This window comes from Kogia breviceps, chromosome 5 (genome assembly GCF_026419965.1).
Source record: "Kogia breviceps isolate mKogBre1 chromosome 5, mKogBre1 haplotype 1, whole genome shotgun sequence".
NCBI classification, from domain to species: Eukaryota; Metazoa; Chordata; class Mammalia; order Artiodactyla; family Physeteridae; genus Kogia; species Kogia breviceps.
The window spans coordinates 134774899-134796378 of record NC_081314.1 but is presented as its reverse complement, the minus strand read 5'-3'; the positions used below and the strand labels follow the sequence as shown (position 1 = coordinate 134796378).

The window sequence follows — 21480 nt, the reverse complement described above, 5'->3', positions numbered from 1 at the left end:
CTATAATTCTCTTTCTAATTCTTCTCTTATTTCTCTTTTGCAGATCCTGTTCATGGGCATGATGACTGAGTACTATCATTACTTTTTCACAACCCTGGTAAGCACATCTGGTGGAAATGTATTCCACACTATTAAAAACATCTTCAGTTATTTTTAAATCAGCCCCACCAGTGTCAAGGCAAGTTATTGTCATGGAGATCTGTTTTACTTTCCTAAGAACCCTCTAAATCCAGAAATGCTGAACAGCAAGTGTCTTCCTTCCTTTCTTTCTTTCATTCTTTCTTTCCCTTTCTTTCTTCTTTCTTTCTTTCCTCCTTTCCTTCCTTCCTTCCTTCATTTCTTTCTTTCTTTCCTTCCTTCCTTCCTTCCTTCCTTCCTTCCTTTCTTTCTTTCTTTCTTTCTTTCTTTCTTTCTTTCTTTCTTTCTTTCTTTCTTTCTTTCTTTCTTTCTTTCTTTCTTTCTTTCTTTCTCTTTTCTTAACTAGCATCAATGCAGGTGCACCCAGAAAGGAATTAAAATCAAGCTTTCATTAAATAGAAACTGCCAAAGTACAAACTATTAATAAAGAAGAATCATCTACATTTTCTATATACATTAGAGGGCACACCAAAGTGTATCTTGGCATTCTTTGATCTGATGTGATTTCCCCACTTGTGTCCAGTGGATAGCTGGGTTAGCCAAGGTTCACCTGTCAGGTGTTTTGAAGACCATCAAGATAAAGAGCTTTGGAGATGCTTTCCACATTGAACATTTTTCATCATAAGAAAAATCATGGCTCTAAGCTGGAGAAATTCAAAAGAAACTAGACAATTTTAAATTTTGACAGATTATCAGATCAAGGAGAATGATTTAGGGAGTTAACAAATCAAAATGATGTGATAGCTCTCGCCATACACACACACACACACACACACACACACACACACACACACAATACACCCCTCCCAACACACACACTCCACTCTTATGTGAGAAGAAAACACAGGGCCAACATCCATTTCTAACCTATAAAAGTGTGTCAACTAAAATCTACCCAGATTTGGGGAGATTCAGTAAAAGTATCAATTTACCAAATAAAACTGGCAAGGCAGGCTAGTACGTTAGGGAAATCAAAGAATTTGGAACAAGGATCAGGCAGCTACCATACACATACTTCTAGAAGAATAGTACTAGTAGTATATACTACTTCTAGAAGTAGTAAATTCCATTCCTAACTCAAGTATCTCTAAGAGCATGAAGGGCTGCAGAGGATGCCATGAGACGAATGCTTTGGGGCAGTTGTCAAAATTATCACTGATCCTGAGCTTGGAACTAGGGAGTGAGATGCAGGGCAGAAATTCCTGAACTAAAGTTTCCGTGCTCTGCCCTCCTTCATTGACATCCTGATCAGGTCCTCTGTCAGAACAGTTGAGGGAGACCCTGAGAACTGGAAAGTATCTTACTCTGATCACAAATATGGTCCTTTCCCCATCACCATGAACACGTAGGTCTTACTCAAGGTGAGATTGCCACCTGCCTTAGAATTTCCTATCCTTCCCAGGTGTACACACCAGTTGAGTTGGTTTTGTTGAAATTTGAAAAAAATATAAACAAAGAAACCTAAGAAGGTTGGTCTTCAATGGAAGGCAAACCAGTTGCCCTCACACTCTTGCTTTCCTCATCCTCCACTAACAAGGGGATGTTGAAAATTGGGCCTCAAACTTTCCATATTGTATATTGCATAGAAACAATTTGGAAACCAAGCTAATTTTGCACATGCTTAATGTATCCATTTTAGCACGTTGTATTTTTGTACTGTTGAATTAATAAGGGATTCAGTATGCATCCTTGAAGTTTCTGTCTGAACCCCCTGTATCTTGAGTAACTTTCCTTCTATTCATTGAGTGTGCTAAAGGAATCATTCTTCCCTGGGTCTTATTCTTTAAATTTGCTTCTTTAAGCAATATCCTTTGGTTTCATCTGCATTCTACCATGCTTTGCTTTTATATTCCTATGACTCTTGCTCATGAGTATTAATGAAACTTAAAGAAAAAATTAGTTAGTGCAAGGGAAATAATTATAACAATTTAAAAGGCAGTATACTTTTTCTTACATGAGTGAGTTCAGAGAAGCATTCTTACGGTTCTACAGTCTAATCCAAAGTTATCTTGGGAAGAACTAGTGATGTAGAAAGGAGTTATTCAAAAGAATACATCTACATGCATTTTCTGCACATATAAATCATGGAGTGTTTCTGAAGCTACTTCTCTTTAGTAACCACTATCATCACAAATAATGTACTGTTTTGTATTGTTCTTTCATAAAGCAGTTACACTGGTAAGAAATTTTTATGGAATTTTTTTTCTTTTATTAACTGTTAAATGCTATTTTGAAAGTTTGGTTTATTCATAAATGTGAGATATTTTAATAATATGTTTTAGTGTCTAACATTTCTTTACAGGAAAAAGTTGAAATTATCACTTAAGTCTATTTTAAATATGATCCAACATAAACTTCTGGTTTACACTCAGCTTCACCTGTAATGGAAACTACTAGGGTGGGTTCAAGTTTTCTCCCTGCAACATTATCTAAAAGGGAACAAATACTACTGTTAAGATACTCACATCAACACAACCATAGGCTCCAGTTTATTCTCTGAAGAGAACACTTTGGTTCTTATTCTGAGCTTGTGAAAATGTTAACTCTTTCTACTTTTATCATTTTTAATATTGCTCAGGACTTATTTGCCCCAGGCATTCTTTATGCTCTCATTATATGGGACATGGGTTATTTTCAGTGAGCAAGGGAATGGTTTGTTTTGGTTTGGTTTGGTTTTTTGCTGAGAGTTATCTTTCCGTCAAACGTATATGCAAGTTCCAAACTTCACCTCCTTTGCAAGATTCAAGGCAGCCTGGGACAGCAAGTTATGAGGGAGAAAGGTGGTACTGCCACTGACAACTGGATCATTCTCAGGCCAGTCACATCATGACTCAGAACCACAGTTTCCTCATCTAGAAGATAAAAGCAATGAATCAAATGGAAACAAAGATCCCTTTCAACTCCCCAAAGACTATATCCTAGGAACAGAATTCTCTAGCTTCTCAGAATGTCACATACTGTGCACAAGGGCATACTAATTATTGGCAGCTAAATTCTTGTTTTGGGTTTATATCAACTTTAACGGTATTGAAAAAAAAAAGAAAAAAAAGGATGAAAATGAAAACTGATTACTTAGAGTTTGTCAGGCAGCATGCAAGTGAAAAACAAGAGGAAGTGTTCTTTTATAGAAGCAGTGTGATGATGGCTGCTATTCTTGTTTTAATCATTTGTTGCTTCTGCAGTCATTAGTTCTCTTTTGCCTAAAGAGCACAGAAAAAATGTTAACTCTTTCTACTTTTATCATTTTTAATACTGCACAGGACTTATTTGCTTTAGATCTGGAACTCTATAGGTACAGTGGTGTAAATATGACCGGGTTTCGCCTGCTTAATGTTGACAATCCTCACGTGTCATCCATCATTGAGAAGTGGTCCATGGAGAGACTGCAGGCCCCACCCAGGCCCGAGACTGGCCTTTTGGATGGCATGATGACAGTAAGTAGTTTTATTTTTATTATTTTTATTTATTTATTTATTTATTTATTTGCGGTACGCGGGCCTCTCACTTTTGTGGCCTCTCCCGTTGTGGAGCACAGGCTCCGGACGCGCAGGCTCAGCGGCCATGGCTCATGGGCCTAACCGCTCCGCGACATGTGGGATCTTCCCGGACTGGGGCTCGAACCCGCGTCCCCTGCATCGGCAGGCGGACTCTCAACCACTGCGCCACCAGGGAAGCCCAGTAAGTAGTTTTAAAATAAAATCATTTGTGATAATGTTTGACTTCCTTAGAGGTTAGGTTAAGAATCTCCTATGCTTTTCATTGTGAGAGGAAAAAGTGTTATAACCTGTGCCTTGACTTGTATGAGAAGAGGAGAAAACATTTTATGTACAGTAAGTCCCCTACATATGAACGAGTTCCATTCCAAGAGCACGTTCGTAAGTCCAATTCATTCGTAAGTCCAACAAAGTTCACCCAGCTAACACAATCGGCTATATAATACTGTACTATAATAGATTTATAATACTTTTCACAGAAAAAATACATAGAAAACAAACAAACAAAAAATAAAGGAAACCTTTTTAATCTTACAGTACAGTGCCTTGAAAAGTCCAGTAGTACAGTACAACAGCTGGCATGCGGGGGCTGGCATCGAGTGCACAGGCAAGAAGAGTTACTGACTGCAGGAGAGAGGGAGGTGGGAGATGGTAGAGCTGAAAGATCATCAGCAACGGGAGACGGAGGGCAAGCTGCAATTCCACTCATGCCTGACGTTGATGGCACACACGTTTGCATCTCTGAAAGTCTGCAACTTGAAGGTTCATATGTAGGGGACTTACTACTTTGAAAGCCTGTGCATGGCTACTATCAAAAACCGCTATTTTCAGCTTCCTGAGAGTAATGGCTTCAGATAAAAAAGTTAACAGGAGTAGCCACCACTGTCAGCCAAATGGAGACAAAGCATAAACAAAAGCAAGGGTAAGTGGGGAGAGGGTTGCCCCTGGGAATGTGACCTTGGGAAGGAGGGAGGGAAAGAGGAGGAGCCATGTGCCTATAAAGGTTCTGCAGAACCAGCTTCCCTTCCTCACTTCTGCTACATCTCAGCAAGCAGAAGCACATGTGGAAAATCTGGATTTCCAAAGAGTTGGTGTGTTCACATTCTTCCCGTCCTGGGTACATGGAGGTACAACTTTGCAGACACTGACAGTGCTTTATACCAGCCATATGTCGCTCTCGAAGCAGTTGCCAAGCCTGCCTCCTAAGGAGAGACAGATACTCTGCTGAACAGATAAATTGCAAACTGCCTCATCAGAGAGCTTCTCACTAACATCATTTGTCTCTTGTTGTCAAATGCACCTACCCTTGCTTTATTCTCTAATGAAGCTCCCTATGTGATGGAAGAAAATTGCAGGAAAAAAAAAAAGAAAGAAAAAAGATTTCTGTGCCGGAACAGTGTCATCCAAAGGAAAAGATATTGGGAATGTGGGCAGGTAATAGCATTTTAAATTGGCATAGTATTTCATTCTCTGTTCCCATCATTGGGAGAAACACTATTGCTTTTAAGATGCAATTTACTGATAACTGAAAGGTATCATCACACAGAGAAATAAACTTGGGATTTCTCTTCTTTTGCTACCTTTTTAAAATGAGGTACAAATGACAAAAAAAGAAAATGAATGAATGAATGAAGTGGTTCTGGAGGATCCCATGTTCAAGGTCTCTGTTTTTTAAACCTGAAATGACTCAAAATACACAAAGAGATCTGAAAGATAATGATAGAAAGCATTTTGGTACAAATGAGCCTTAGGATGATTTGAAACATTGCTTTGAATAAGAATAAGTAGAGAATATCCAGGGAAATACTAGACTTCTGAAAAGGAAGAAGAAAAGCTAAAGAAAGAGAAAAGGAGGGAGAGGGAGCGAGAGAGAGAGAGAGAGAGAGAGGAGTGCTAATTTTTGTGGGGTTTTTTTCCTGCTGGATTTATAATTCCAGTGTGTTCAAATATGATTCAAAATCTTCTGCCCATACCCCAACCCCACCTCCCAAACAAGATCTCTATCACAGGATGAGATTTTTACCTATGCTTGGTATGTATGCCTAAAAGAGTTATAATTTAGAGCTATATTAACACAGATTGTGGATTCGCAACAAACATTAAATTTTCATCACAAGTATAACTTAATTTAGCAAAGTGTCTGTTCCCTTCAGTTATACTGAGCTGACACAACAGTTTGTACATATTGACTGAGATGAGGCAAACCACTGAATGAGGGAGATAGAGCCATTCCATTCTCACCCAATCAGGCCCAGTGGTCCTGTGGACAGGAAACATGGCAGAGCCAAGTCCCAGTGGATGAGAGATCCCATTCGGTCTAGACTTTGTCATTGTCTTTTTATCTAACCAGAGGGGTCTCTGTTATTATTGCTGCTATTGTTATTATAATAAAGTATAAAAAGGAAATGGGGATTTATTAGGACAGAAGACGGTGGGTCCCCAGGTTGGTCTGAAATTGAGTACAGTAGCTATGTTAGGGTATGACATCATTAGTCGAAAAAAGCGGTAGCACTCAGTTGCCCACTAGTAGTCGGATCCCATGGTCATGCAGATAGAGCCTTGAAATTGCTCCTGTGAAGCACTGTTGACCTTTATTTATCCAGAGTCCATTTTGCAGTTCACTGTTTCCTTTTGGCTTCTAGTAGAGGCAGCTAATTTGGGGATATAGAAACAGAGTCACAGAAAGGTTAAAGGACAAGTATAAGGGCATCCAATGGACTGATCATTGAGTCAAGAGAGCACACCCCAAGTCCCCAAGCCCGGGCCCAGTGCTAACAGGTCTTTGTTCTCAAATTGCCTCTGTACTCAAACTCTTTCTTCTCTACCTTAAAGTTCAAAAGTCCTTTGGTTTCAATTCCACTGGGCCTATATATCTCAGGTCCAGCATTCCATTCATTCTTGCATCTCCAGGATTTGCTGCTTCCAGTGCGTAGAACCTTCCCCTATTCAGGTTTGCTCAAATGCTACCTCACCGGAGAGGCCTTCTACGAACCTGCCACCTAATATAGTAGTCCTCTTCCTGTTATTCCCCCTACCCTAACCTGCTTTACCTTTCTCTGTAGCCCTTATGACAATATGTCATATTTATATCTGTTCATTGTCATTCCCTATAACAACATAAACTCCACGAAGCTGGAGATGTTGTGTTTTCGTGTTCTGCTCCATTCACAACACTAGGAAAGGGCTGGCACATAGCAGATCTTCAATAAATATATATTTATTAAGGAATTAATGTACTAAATAAATATGAATTGAGGTCTACTAAGGCTCAAGATATTAAATGAAAAATATTCATGTAGGCCTGAAATAATACTGCAAAAGTCCAAAGAGAGCTTCTATAAACAAGAAATGGACATGATTAGTAAAGAGAGAGATTATTCTAAAGTAATAATATTATTTCAAAAATTAGCCATAGACTAACCACTATTAAGATTTAAGTAATACCCTGCTATAATAGAATTTCTTTCTCCTAAATAACACGCATTATCCCACCACTCTCCAAAGTGAATTCCCCTGTAGCCATTATAGTCATATTTTTCTGTGTGCCGCATACATACACAGATGCACATATGAATATATAATATAGGAATTTCTCTAACCTATGTATTTTTACTTTCCACCTGCTTATCTATTTTCCTCTTCAAAGTTTTAACTATTAAGAATTTCTTAGAATGTCATACACTAAAAATATCCTCAAAGAATATTATCATGTCAAAACACATCCAAATCTGAAAATAAGAAGAAGCAGGCCATGTCTAAGTCCAAAAATTTTTTTTTCTCTTTTTTTTTTTTTTTTTTTTTTTTTTTTTGCAGTATGCGGGCCTCTCACCGCTGTGGCCTCTTCCCGTTGCGGAGCACAGGCTCCAGGACGTGCAGGCTCAGCGGCCATGGCTCACGGGCCCAGCCGCTCCGCAGCACGTGGGATCTTCCCGGACCCAGGCACGAAGCCATGTCCGCTGCATCGGCAGGCGGACTCTCAACCACTGCACCACCAGGGAAGCCCAGTCCAAAAATTTTGACTTCAGATTTAAGAAACATATATTTAATTAGAGAAAAAATATTGACTTTAAAAAACGGTTAAAATTGAGTTAAGAAAACTGTTACTGAGTCACTAAAGTTCAAAAATAGTGAAACTCATTATTTGAAAACACCTTGAGATATTTAAAAAAGTGTTTCATCAACCAAAATGTTAATTAACTTACTTGAAGTTTAGAGTGATTTTGTAAAATCTACTTCATTCCTTTTCTCTATGTTTAAATTTCTCTCAGCATTTGGGCTAATTTGATCTATTGGCTTTTGAGGATAGACTAGAGTAATGGAGTGGCCCATTCTCAGATGGATTCTTCTCTGATTTTGAACCTAAAATTGTGTATGATTCAATACTGCAGAGTCATGGAAACAGCAAAACATCGATGTCATCTGCCTTCCCAGTTCCTCAAATGCATTCACGATGAGTAGTTAAGTCAGTACCCTTATCTTACATCTAAGTCTTTCCTATAATGATCCACAGAGAAGACCGCTTTGAGCGTCCAACTTGAGTGTCCACCCTGAGTGTCCACTGTTACCCTTGTGATGAAAGACAATAGGCAGTGGGATTCAGTAGAAAAAGCAAGATCTTTCCAGATAAGGAAAACCTAGTTTTTAGTCTTTGCTATATCCCTGAATAACTAAATAACCTAAATTATTTAGCCTTTCTGAGCCTCCTAGCTCATCTGTAAATCTCTATAACAATACTTTACAGTGTTACTTTACAAATTAAATCAGGTAACATATATAAAGCCTTTAGGCCATAGAATTGAATTTCCTTGATGATACCTGCTGTTTTGCCAATTTGTAGTCAATCAAAGAAGAACAAAAGACATTCTGAAATACAGAGGCAGAATTCTTATTCTGTCTTATTGAAGCCAGAATCAATTTATTTACAAGAGACATTCCTCAGTTTGCACATATAGGCCAAGGTGGCTTATTCCCTGGGATATGTGTGACCTTGTATGACCAGTGGCATCACCCAGGTCTGTTTTCCAACTCCACATATAGTCCTCTTTCCCCTATTCCTGTCTTTCTCAAAAGCTGGCAAATACTCATTGAGGCTCACAACATGCCAACTTCTGGGCCAGTCCTCACTGGACATGTTGGAGCTGCAGTCCTAATTACTGAATTTCTAGATTGTGAGTACATGGTGATATCTTTGCTACCTTCCACAACCTGTTTCTAAACCCCAGCTCTCTCTTGAGTTGCTCTCCCCTACTTCCTGAGTGCTCAGCACCTCTCCTAGCACCTTCGTTCCCTCAGAAGCATCCACCCCCACCAGCTTTTGCTCCCTAGCAGGGCTCATGTAGGCAAAACACTAGTCCTCTCACCCTTATCAGAATCCTCATCACTTCAAGAGACATGTCTCAGAAAAGAGGGAAACCAGCTAATTCATACTAAGAGGCAAATATCTGTTAGCTCTATGCTGTGGGTGAGATATTTGCATTGTAATAGAGGAAACTGTTAACACCATGAAAGAACAGAAATTCAGAAAATGAGGGGGATGAGGTATTATTTGAAAGTATTTCCCTCCTAGAGAGCTGACTTGTCTATCCATATCAGGCTAGTGAGAATGTTTCTAAATTTGGAGAGAAAATGGGAAATCTATAATTTTTGCTCATTTGCTTTCCAAGGACTAGGTCTCCTAATCTCCTCTAGCTTTCTCCAACAACAGTTACATACCAGGCAGGCAGAAAAATGTGGAGACTCCATAGGTCCATATCATGTTTTTAGTCCTCATTCCTAAGGTGACATAGCCTCTCATTGTTTTGTATTGGGGTCTCCAAGGCCACATTCAGATTTAGTGACTTGCTAGGAGGACTCACAGAAATCAGAAAACGTGTTATACTCACAGTTACAGTTTATTACAGTAAAAAGATACAAATTAAAATCAACACAGGAAAAAGTCACAAAGGATCAAGTCCAGAAGAAACCATGAACAAGCTTCTAGGAGTCCTCTCCCATGACAGTTGCATTGACAGTGCTTTATTCTCACAGCAAAGATGTGTGACAACATTATGAAGTGTTGCCAACGGGAAGCTCATCTGAGCCTTGGTGTCCAGGGATTTTATGGGGGGATCAGTCACATAGGCATAGAGCACCTACACAGTTGACTTTAGCTCATCTCCAGCCACTCCAGAAGTCAAACTGATATGGCACTGTCCAGAGCCCCAAGTGAACAAAAACAGGCATTCACCACAAATCACACTATTAGCATAAACTATTTGCATTACCCAAGACCCCAGGGATGCAAAGATACTCTGATCAGACAGGATATTCTAAGGAGGTAATCTCCCAGAAGCCAGTCAAAGGCTAGTCCTTTCTTCGGAATGTGCAGAGATTGAGCATCCTGAGCCCTCTGAGTTGATCCTTTATTGCACATCATTGTAATAACCAAACCATTGTGCACTGGCAAGAAACCCACTTTCAATATGCCTGTTTCATGATACATGTTGTTGCAAAAAGATTCTCTTACAGGCGTTGAGCACTGTGGTCTCTTCCAGGCTTTAGATGCAAATAAAATGTGAACACAAACATATTTGGAAGGATAACATTTGAAACACAGGCCAGTATTTTATTACATTTACCTAAAATGACTTGAGAGTTGCTGCTTGGTAAGCAGGCCTCCAGCATCAAACTGAAAAGGGGAGGAAATTCAGCGGTAGTTCATTTGTGCTATAAAATACTTAAATATCTCCTCAATTTAAGAAAACATTTTATGACAAGGGAAAGCATAGTTTAAGAATAAATGGTTTTCTTGCTTGAATTTGGAAAGCACTGATCAGGCCTATAGTTTTGAACCTTGTTATTACCCAGCCCAGCGTAGAGACAACCTTGACAAAGAAAGTTAAAATCCTAGTCTCTACGTTAAGTTTATGAAAAAGTTAGATCATTGGAATTCCTCTCCTCACACTTCTCTATCAAATCAATCAGCCCGTTAGTGAATATATATACAAAAGTGTTTCAGAAAGGCATATTGCACTGCTAAAAAGGTCCAGGTCCCCATAGCATAGTGGTTAAGGGCATGAGCTCTGAAATCTAAACTTTCATCCTGAGATGGAATCTTCATTCCTTGCTTTACTGGCTACATAACTTTAGGCAAGTTATTAAAGTTGTTTCCTATATCTCCAAGCCTCAATTTCTCTGTCTGTAAAATGGGGACAATACCTACGTCAAAGGTTTAACTTCAGTAATTAAAGGAGATAACGTGTAAAATGCTTATAGTACCTGGCATGTAGTTAATCATCAATGGATATTGACCACTGTTGACTTATTACTATAATCATTAAATCACCAGACAAATAGTTGGTTTAGAAGCAGTTCAGCTTTGTGGTGGAGAGCATAAACTCTAACACCAACTTCCTGCATTTGAATCTTGGCTTTCCCACCACTAGTTTGGGGGCAACATTTAACCTTGTCAATTCTTCATCCATAAAGGAGTAGAAGTTATGGTGAAGATTAGATGTTTGCAAAATATTTGAAATAGCACCTGACATATGAGTGCTCAATAAATGCCAGCTATTATGATAGATTACATTTTTAACAGTCTCATTCTGTCAATAGATTAGCCTTAGACTAGTCACTTAATTTCCCTGAACTTCAGCTTTCTGATCTATAAAATGGATTAAATCAGTCTTGAACTGACATGATCAGAATATTTTTAAGCTTTAACAATTATCGCTATCACAACTTCTATATATTACTCATATGAAGTATGAGTGAAGCAATTAATATTAGAAATACATCATAAAACCTTGGGATTATACGGTTCTCACAAAAGTGTATTTTATTATAAGCATGAAATAATATTAATTCCTTCAGCAAACATTTATTAAACAACTTTTATGTGCCAAGAACTGTGCTAGCCACTAAAAAGTGAAGTTGAGCACTTTTATCAAGAAAGAGATGTAAAAACAATAACTATAAACGTACCATATGGAAAATGCAGTGATAGAGATTGCACAGGATAATAAGTATTCAAAGTAGAGATATTCTCTGGACTCAAAGATTAATAGAATGCAAGATGTAGTTCCCCTTATTTTCGCTTTCTATCTCCATCAAGACATGTTCAATAAACGATGAATAAATATATGTTGAATAAATCAACTGATTTCAGAAAACTGCATGACAATCTTCATTATAAGACCTAGATTCTTGGTTTAACTACCCAATTACTGGCTATATGTATGACCCTACACAAAACAATATACTGTCTGGAGGTCAGTTTTCTACATAATAAATAGTTTAATCCATCTATTCTGCTTATTTTGCGGGGTTGTTGAGAATTTCAAATGAGCTAATATATTTGAAGTTGCTATGAAAATCCTCAAGTAAAATATGAAGGTATTATAAGATTTTATCCTTAAAGAAAACCACAGGGCAGTATATTTTATAAAATGCTGAGAGTATTATGTGAAATTTTGCAAATGAGAGAAATTTCATGAGGCGTTGAAGAATATGCCCAGCTCCCCAAAGGAATGACTACTTATAATCTCTATCAGGAAAGTAAGTGATAACAAGAGTACATATTCTCTGAGGAAGTTACACGTCTGTTCTTCAGAAGGTCTCTTCAAATCTGCCATTGAATTTCACTCTACGACTACAACCTTCTTGACTCTGGTAAATGGAAGTGTCCTAACATGAGTATCTTTATCTGAAAATCACACGTTAATTTTACTCACAGCACTTTCTTTCTACCAAATATAAACAAGTAAATAGACTGATAGATAGGTAAATACGGAGAAACAGAATCCAATATTGAAATATTGAGCCTCTAAAGCAATGTAGTTGATCTTAATACTGGGCTTAACATAAGACACTCCAAAAATATTTGTTCCCTGAGTCAAGTCTTTTGTGGCTGATCCAAGTTCCGTTTCTTTTTTCTTTTTAAGAACTTAAAACAAAGCAGAGCTATGACTACGATTTTCTCTGGCCTATGAGGTTTTATTTTAGAGAAAAATAGCTATTGGAGAATGAAAGGTGTTCAGCTGGAGAATCAATGGCTGTTGGGATCAGAAAAATAGAAGATAAGGAAGCAGGCCGAGTGATTACACAGGTAAAGGAAGCTAAGCAAAGGTGGAATTGAAGATGTGGTGTGTGTTTTTCTCCACAGACTGAAGCTGCTCTGATGTATGATGCTGTGTACATGGTGGCCATTGCCTCCCACCGGGCTTCCCAGCTGACTGTCACCTCCCTACAGTGCCATCGACACAAGCCATGGCGCCTTGGACCCAGATTTATGAACCTGATCAAAGAGGCAAGTGATGCTTACTCACAATTCAGTTCTTCCTTTGGTTTAGCGCTGCTGGACTTGTCCATGTGGTGAGGTCCTTCCCATTTGGCTCTATGGGCATGATGTCTATAAGAGATGAGAAGGCATCATCAGCCAGTCTACTGGGAATTCACTGTTAAAAGTTTGTCTAGAAGAACTGTCAGGAACTTTCCAGTGTGATGCTGAGAAGCTTTAAAAAGCTACCAGATCATAACATTCACCATCCTTCATTTCAGCTATAACCCCAGCTGCTGCTGGCCCTCCACACATGTTCAAAATAGCTCACAGGTGCTTATTCTATGGCCTGTTGAGTCAAGGGATAGGTTGGTCCATCTCTGAAGAGTACCAGAAATAATTCCCGTGTTGTCAGCCTCTAGTGCCTCTAGTCCCAGTGGTTTCCTAAGTCTTGGGTTCTACAGGACTGAACAGAAGGACCTCTTTGTTCTAATGATATACTGATTATTTCACCATTTGTCAGCTAACTGGAAAAGTCTGGTACCTTTCAAAAACTACCACATGTACTAAAGGATTTTCAAGAGTACAGTGTTTGGGAAAGAAAAGAGTTCTCACTGCTATTTCAGGGCAATAGCCCTGAAATCTTAGGTACCCATTCCTTTTCTCTAAGGCAAGTTGACTTCCCTTCACCAGACCCTGTTCTAAGATCCTGAGATGCCTTATAGATATGTATTCTTGGATTATCTTTGACCCCAACACACATTTCAGAGTGTGTCTGGACTTGACAAGATGAAATAAGGTACTTGAGGGCAGCCGGGCCTGACTGAGGATGCACCATATGCTGTGATGCTGTTCTCATGTTTTCTCTATGGGATGCAGAGATTTACCTCTCAAGTGAAGAGTATAGGATGGGGTGAGACAAAGCCATAAAAGAGAAGAGTGGCAGGGAAAATAGTGCAAGAGAAGAATGCCCAGCCAAGGGCAAGGGAGAAATCTAAGAAAGATACCTACTTAAGTCTTTATCTCTGCTAGTCTTTTCAGCACCTACAGACCCCTCTTCAGTCTCTTCAATCTACTTCCTCATTGAAGGCTGACTCTGTTCGTAAGGGTCAGGACCAGAGAGACAGGCGGTATGAAGGTTAATACTACCTAGGCTCCAAACTAAGGTTATTTACAAGGCTGGGACTGAAGTATGGCTAACAGCAAAGAAGTGCCTTGGGTACACAATTCAAGGAGGCACTTATACTCTCAAGCTTGAACCCTGCACTTACAAGAGACTGAGAGAGAGTGCTTCCTTAAATTTTGTGCCCTGGGTCCCTCTCTTATCTCACCCTATTCCTGGCATGGTTATTTGGGTTTAAATTCCAGCTCCACCAACACTTATGAGCAATGTAACCTGGGTAAGTTACTTAAACTCCTTGTGTCTCAGTTTTCTCACCTGTAAAATGGGAATAACATCTTCTATCTCACAGCATTATTGTGAGGATAAAGAGTAAAGGTAATACTTGTGAAGAACAGTACAGCAACGTAGTAAGAATCTGAAACATTAGCTATTCTCTTACCGTTGGAATGGACCACTCGTAACAGCCCTTGTTCAGTTCTACTGAGGATGATGCCAGGAATTTAAAACTGGCAACAGAAACAACAACAGAGAAATCATAAATAGGCATAAAATGACCCATTCTGACAGCTACATACATCCGACATACAGTGCCTAATAGGAAAACATCACACAGCCTCTCCTCTCCCTGCAGCAATCATGGTTATGTCCTGAATCACCATCCTGATCACCTTGATCTTTAACAAGAAAACAGCTGGTTTCCTTTTATCTCATACCCGTGCAAGGAGAGGCATGAGACAACATGAAAGCTTGGGATCAAACACTCTGGAACACCCTAAGCACCTTTTTTCTTGTACTTAAGTTGCACAAGAAGGTGAAATTGCCAAGTGATCTTTAGATATGTTTAAAGAAATAATGAGCTCTAAGATGAGGGACCACATTGAAAGCAAGAAAGCACTTTACATTCCGTTACTCCAAAGAACAAATTCCCCATTCTCAGGCTCCACAGCTGGGGGTAGAAGGGGAGATGCATTAGAAACCTTGTGTTCATCTTTTCTTTTGTCTCCTGAGTCACAATGCCTTATACTGCCTTCGGCAGGGTGTAGGCATCTGCAGAGAAAATGGGAAAGCGGGTTGACCAGGAGTAATGCCCCAGCCTATTGAAAGACTGGCACTGAGGAAATTCTGAGACAAACTAAAACATGCAGAAGTGAGAAAATGCAGATATTTCTTTCAGTGAGTACCTAATACAACAAAACTTTGCAGCTATCAGGTTTTATTAAGAAACATGAAATAAAGCACTTGGTCCTAAAACTTCCCCTGGTCCTTTCTTTTAGTAACTATCATTTTCTAAATGATTTCCAAAACTGTAATCAGAAATAATGTAAAGAAGCAAGTCAGCAGATTGAATTTGTGGGGTGAAGATCAAATTCGTCACGAGGTAAACTTCCCGAGCAGAGAGGTATTTGTGTGTGCACTAACCCTTAATAATTCCACACATCATTTAGAATCAGTAAGCCTTTTAGACAGATCTCTCAGGCTATCCACTTTTCAGTGTTTTTAGGCTGACCAGAAAGAGAGAAAGAATTAAAGACTATTTCAAGCATGATAGGGTGTGTTACGGTGTTATCTCGCTGGGCATTTGCTAAGCAAATACATATTAAGAAATTATAAATTCCCATTCAACAAGCATGAGTGGGACTCCATTATATAAGTAATATTAACTTGGTGCTATAGGGGATATTTCCCCAAAATTATAAGATGTGGTTTCTACTGTCTACTAATATAAATTCGACGTAGTGGAGGAATAGCAGGCTTCATCTGAAGCTTTCGTTTGAACCCACACTCTTCAGCAGGATATGCAAGGAAGGCCCCCAGTGATCTGGTTCCTGACCTCCTGTGCCATCTCTCTTATCTCCTCCCTCAATCCCAGCACTTGCTGAACCTATTGTGGCTCCCTGAACTTGTCATATGCTCCTTTCAAATTCTCTTGCCTCTGTTTGAAGTGCCTCCTCCGGGTCATCCTTTATGACCCAATTCAAGCACTAGCCCCCATCTGCTGGCCCTGACTCACAAATTCAGGCTCCTCTCCTTTATTATGTCTATTGTTAGACCGTGATATTTGATTGCATGTCTGTCTCCAAGCTGTCCTTTTCTAGTCTCGATTCCCTAGTCCTTGCACAATGCTGAATGTAGAATGAGAACCTGATAAATAGATGCCAAACAAGTAGATGAATGGATAAGTGAATGAGTGAACAGCAAAGGAACTGAAAAACATATACAATCTATAAGCAAGTATTATCGCTCAAACTCCCCGTATATGAATATCATATTCAGACACAATTCAATAAGGCAGAAACCAGAGCCTGGGCTAGACTCGTCTACTGGGGTCCTAGGTTCTAGTGGGAGAGTAAGGCAGGGGTCTTAGGAATAGACCAGCCTATTTAACTGTGAACTGAGAGAGTAGACCTTGAGATTTAATCAGTTTTCTCTCTGTGTAAACCTAGGCATTTAGCCTCTTTTTTTTCTCAGTTCCCTCTTCTATAAATTGGAGATAAAATACTTACTTCACATGTCTGTAAGGAGTACATTTCATATATGTACAGCCTAGCAAAATGTCTGGCTTACAGTGATTGCTCAAGAAAGGGTAGCTACCATTAACTGGAAAGTCCTTGTTAAAATGTATATCATATAAGGTGGTGGTCAGGAAGAAATGAGGCAACACGTATAAAACTTTAAGTGTATTGCCTAGCATATGTAAGCACCGCATTCTTGCTGTTGTTATTTGGCAGCATCAGTGTTATTACTGAGCCTAAGATGAAGTAGCGGTGCTTATAAAAAGCAGTACAGGACCTGGCAGTGGAAAATCAGTAGTTCAATGGAGACAGTCATGCAGCATACAAGCAGCCAAATGCTATGATGCCAGGGATGGAGGGAGCTTTCAATCATCAAGCACACACAATTGTTCAGGAGGGACCCAAAGACATTAGGTAACAATCAGCCATGCTGAGGTAATAGAAAACCCTGGCAAACCACATCTCAGGTCAGTCTGGGAAATGATAGCTGAATGTGGGGTGAAGAAGCTGAAACACTTCCTGTTTGTGGCCAGAGTTACTAGTCTGGACCCAGAGTAAGTTCCAGCTGGCCATGGGGAAATCAATGGGAAGAGCTGGAGAAGGAGCAGGCACATCAAAGCATCTGGGAAGAAGAGAGTTTGAAATCACATGGGCTGAGAATAGCAGTAAACGGTGGGTATGGCAAAATGAATCAGATTTTAGGTTAAATCAGGGGTTCTTAACTATTTTCTGGGTTACAGACCCTATATTAAAACTGATTTAAACCATGTGTCTGTTATTCCCACACAAAGATTTGTTTACAATCTCAGGGGCCTAACAAACATGCTGGTCTCCTTGAAACTCATGTTATACACACACAATGGAATATTACTCAGCCATGTAAAAGAATGAAATAATGCCATTTGCAGCAACTTGGATGGATCTAGAGGTTATCATGCTAAGTAAGTCAGAAAGAGAAAGACATGTACTGTCTGATATCACTTACATGTGGAATCTAAAATACAACACAAATGAACATATCTATGAAAGAGAAACAGACTGACAAATACAGAGAACAGACTTGTGGGTGCCAAGGGGGAAAAGAGTGGAAGAGTGAAGGATCAGAAGTTTGGGATTAGCAGATGCAAACTATTACATATGGGATGGATAAGCCCCAAGGTCCTTCTGTATAGCAACAGGGAATTATATTCAATATCCTGTGATAAACCATAATGGAAAAGAATATGAAAAAGAATATATATATTTGTATAACTGAATCACTTTGTTGTACCACAGAAATTAACACAACATTGTAAGTCAACTATACTTCAATGAAATGAAAAAAAAAAAGTGTCTGAACTGAGTATTTAAGGCAGAATTTGGTTGAAATCCTGTTCCAGTATGGTGACCAGCAAAAATATAAATGAAACATAAGGAGCTCTGATGGAGTGGTCCCATGTGGAAGTGGTGAGAAATGAGTTTACATAAATATGGAAAGACAACTGGTTTCCACCTGAGAAATTCTGCTGAGAATTTTTAATTTTACTGATGATTGATAAAGAAGTCACTGTTCTTTAGGCAGAAACAAAATGATATTTTAGACAGTCTATATTGGTAGCTATGTGTAAGTTTGATTGAAACAGAGAAACCTACACTGATTATTGAGGAATTGTGGACATCTTGGTTCAGAAGTAATCATCACTCATAAAGAGCTAAATGGGAAAAAAAATGTTCAAGAGAAATAAACAAATGCTTCTTGAATTAGCCCTAATTTCTCTCCAAAATTTAGACCAAAATGAATTTAGGTCTAAATTCATTCAGCTACTTCCCTGTTGGAAAAATCCATCTGGATGTCCTGCTGCCACCCACATATCAACAAATTCCCCAATAGAACCCATCAGTTTTATCTATTAAAATTATTAGCACTACTGTAGACCCAATGTCAATTAATGATGATGTAACCAGTATATCATATAAACACAACTCGTGGGACAGCAAACTCAGTTTGTTTTATTCCTACTGCACATTTAAAATTATTTAGTGAAAATTGCATAGAGATTATGATTTTTTGTTTACTAAGATAATGGCAGTCCTAGAGGTTTTTTAAGTTGAACTTCAACTTATGAATTAGACTATCTAGTCTAAGACATTAATCAAAAGTGCTACTTGATATAACATCAAATTTCTCCTCTCCCTGAGCTCTGCTGGAAGACTCTAGGGAAATGGAGGGATGGTGGGCTCTCCTCTTTCTCCTTTCCTTGCTGACTTCCTCACCAGACCCTTAGCAGCTGGACCTCCTACCAGGCTCAGAAAGTGTTAGGACAATGGTCCCCAAACTTTTTGGCACCAGGGACCGGTTTGGAAGACAATTTTTCCACGGACAGTGGTGGCAGGGGAGCGGGGGATGGTTCAGGCAGTAATGCCAGCGATGGGGAGTGGCAGGTGAAGCCTCCATCAGTCACCCTCCGCTCACCTCCTGCTGTGCGGCCCGGTTCCTAACAGGCCACGGGCCTGTCTGTGGCCTGGGTGTTAAGAACCCCTGTGTTAGGACACTTCCTTCTTGGTTGGGCTGCTCAGTACTCTCTAAGCTTAGCAGGAAATTCCTACATTAAGCTGGTGCCCCCGTAAGCCTGGTAGATTTTTAAAGCTTAGAGTTCCTATTGGGCAGGCTCTCCTGATGATTCTTTGACTCAGACCAGTGGATCCCTGTTTCAGATGGAAGGGTATGGAGAGTTCTCAGCCCCTTGAAATCCAGTAGTACACCTCTTGCTCTTTCTGCTGAAGTCTCCTCACACTTCTAGACAGTCCTATTGACTATAGTCCAAGACTATCCCACCCAGGTACCATGGATACAAATCTGGTACACAGGAAATACCTACTCATTCCTTCCTTGGTAATTCAGGGAATACATCTAATTGCAATGCAGCAGACTTCTGCTTGGCCCATCATTTCAACTGGTCAACTCTATGTAGACTTCTTTTGTCACTTGGGAGTCACAGCATAGTCTACCTCCACTTTCTCATGTTTGAGTCAGCCATTGGTCTTCTGCATCTGCAACTGTAGCCAACCTATTTCAGATTTCTCCAAATGGCCCGCTGGAAGCTCCATTCACCAGGAATGGAATGAGAAAACAGTATCCTAAAGGCAGAGGAGTGTGAACTCACAGAGAGGCAACAGCTCTGTCCAGAGGAATCTCTTCAGCAACCACCTCTACCACACGTGTGACCCTTTGTATAAATCCTTGATCTAGAACAATCTCTGAGGGGACTTCCTCTGTACATATGTATAGGAAACTTGGGAGTGTCTAACTACCCACTCTAGTATCCTGATATCCATCATCTGTGCACCTGACTTGACACATCACATCACACATCACACACACATCCCATATCACTCAAACCAGACCTCTACAAGTTTGTCTAAATTTCTTCATCCAACTCGGCACACTCATCGCCTTAAGTCCCAACAGACTTTCTATCCTAAATATTCTTGAACAAACGTCCTTGCCCACTGCCCTCATCATTTCTTCCCTGGACCATTAAAATACCCTCTAACTAGGGCCCATATCTTGACTGTCAGCCCTTCTACAACGATTGTCACCATATAAGCAAAGTGATGTACAAGAGCACATAGTAGGTATTCTACCCTCTAGAAACACGAACTTGCTTATAGTTTCCTACATTCACCATGCTTTTCTCATACTGTAAAGACAGGTGAGTTTCTCTTTTCCTGGCAAAACTGACCTCACAACACCACTTTTGTCATACTCCTTTCAGTCTGAAAAGCACTGCCTCCCATTTTTCATGCGGCTAGCTCTCTCTCAGAGTTAATTCTCCTAGTCCAGTAAGCCTCTCTCTAACCTTTATTTGGGGATGGATTCTCCACTGGACTTCATAGCTCCTGTACATCTCTATGTTTGCATTTTACATGCTTCATTCAGGCACTGTAAGATCTTTCCCTGGGACAAGGACAAAGTCAATTTATCTTTGTGTCCTCACGTCGCTGTGCAGTACATGGCAGGCATTTAAAAGATGCTTGTTGAACGGAACCCAGGAAGCTAAAATCTACCAAACTTTTATTAAATTTCACTGAGCTGATTTTAAACCATGTAAATAGTTCCTAATTGATCTGGTCCAAAATAAATTTCCTACATAAGAGTGAAACATTATTTACAAATGCCAAAGTATATGGTATATCACTGAGAACTATATAAAATATGGACAGCTTTCTGCCATTGTTTGGTTATGAAAATGTAATTTATTGATTTATTTTGATGGAATGAAGATCAGAAATTTGAATACATAAACAAAATATTCAAATTCAAGCTTTTAAAAATCAAAGAGTAGAAGTTAAAATTCTCCACTGAGGCACCTATATTTGCTTTGATATTTATTTGGACTTTTACTTAGTATGTCAGTATTGAGTGGATTTTGTTGTTGTTTTTTTGAATGGAATCCAGGTGAAAATTACAGAATTGTAAAAAAAGTCCCTAGAGAAACATAAGCTTTGACATGATTTTATCCTACTGTGGCTCCAGTAAGTAACACTTCCCGTTACGCATACCATTTGATTTTGATTGCCAGGACAGGCTGTCCTTTGGATAAATTAGATGACATTGGATCTGGCAGCAAACTCAGTCAAATTTCCACTCTTCAGAAAAATTTCCATTTGTAATTTTCATTACACCTATTGAAAATTACCTGCATTCTGACTCCTAGCTTGCACTGTGTACGTGAAACCCATCCATCCCAGCATTCTCTCATATTTAGGACATTTAGACCTAAAGGAAGAGAGAATTCTTCAGGTCCTTGCTTCAGTTCTCTGTACAACTCTGGACGAAGAAATGATATCCGGGCCCCCCCTGGTGGCGCAGTGGTTGAGAGTCCGCCTGCCAATGCAGGGGAGACGGGTTCGTGCCCCGGTCCGGGAAGATCCCACATGCCACAGAGCTGCTGGGCCCGTGAGCCATGGCCGCTG

General features: G+C 39.6%; 1 protein-coding gene across 8 annotated transcripts in view; it reads left to right on the top strand.

Annotated features, from left to right (window-relative positions):
• Positions 1–21480, top strand: part of GRIK1 (glutamate ionotropic receptor kainate type subunit 1) — a 398102-nt gene that overhangs the window by 284782 nt on the left and 91840 nt on the right. For all 8 annotated transcript variants that reach the window (XM_067034983.1, XM_059064715.2, XM_059064717.2 and 5 more), the window contains exons 5-7: positions 44–97; positions 3399–3572; positions 12775–12918. In XM_067034983.1, coding sequence (XP_066891084.1) covers positions 44–97; positions 3399–3572; positions 12775–12918 — 372 coding nt within the window. The remainder of the gene's footprint in view (positions 1–43; positions 98–3398; positions 3573–12774; positions 12919–21480) is intronic.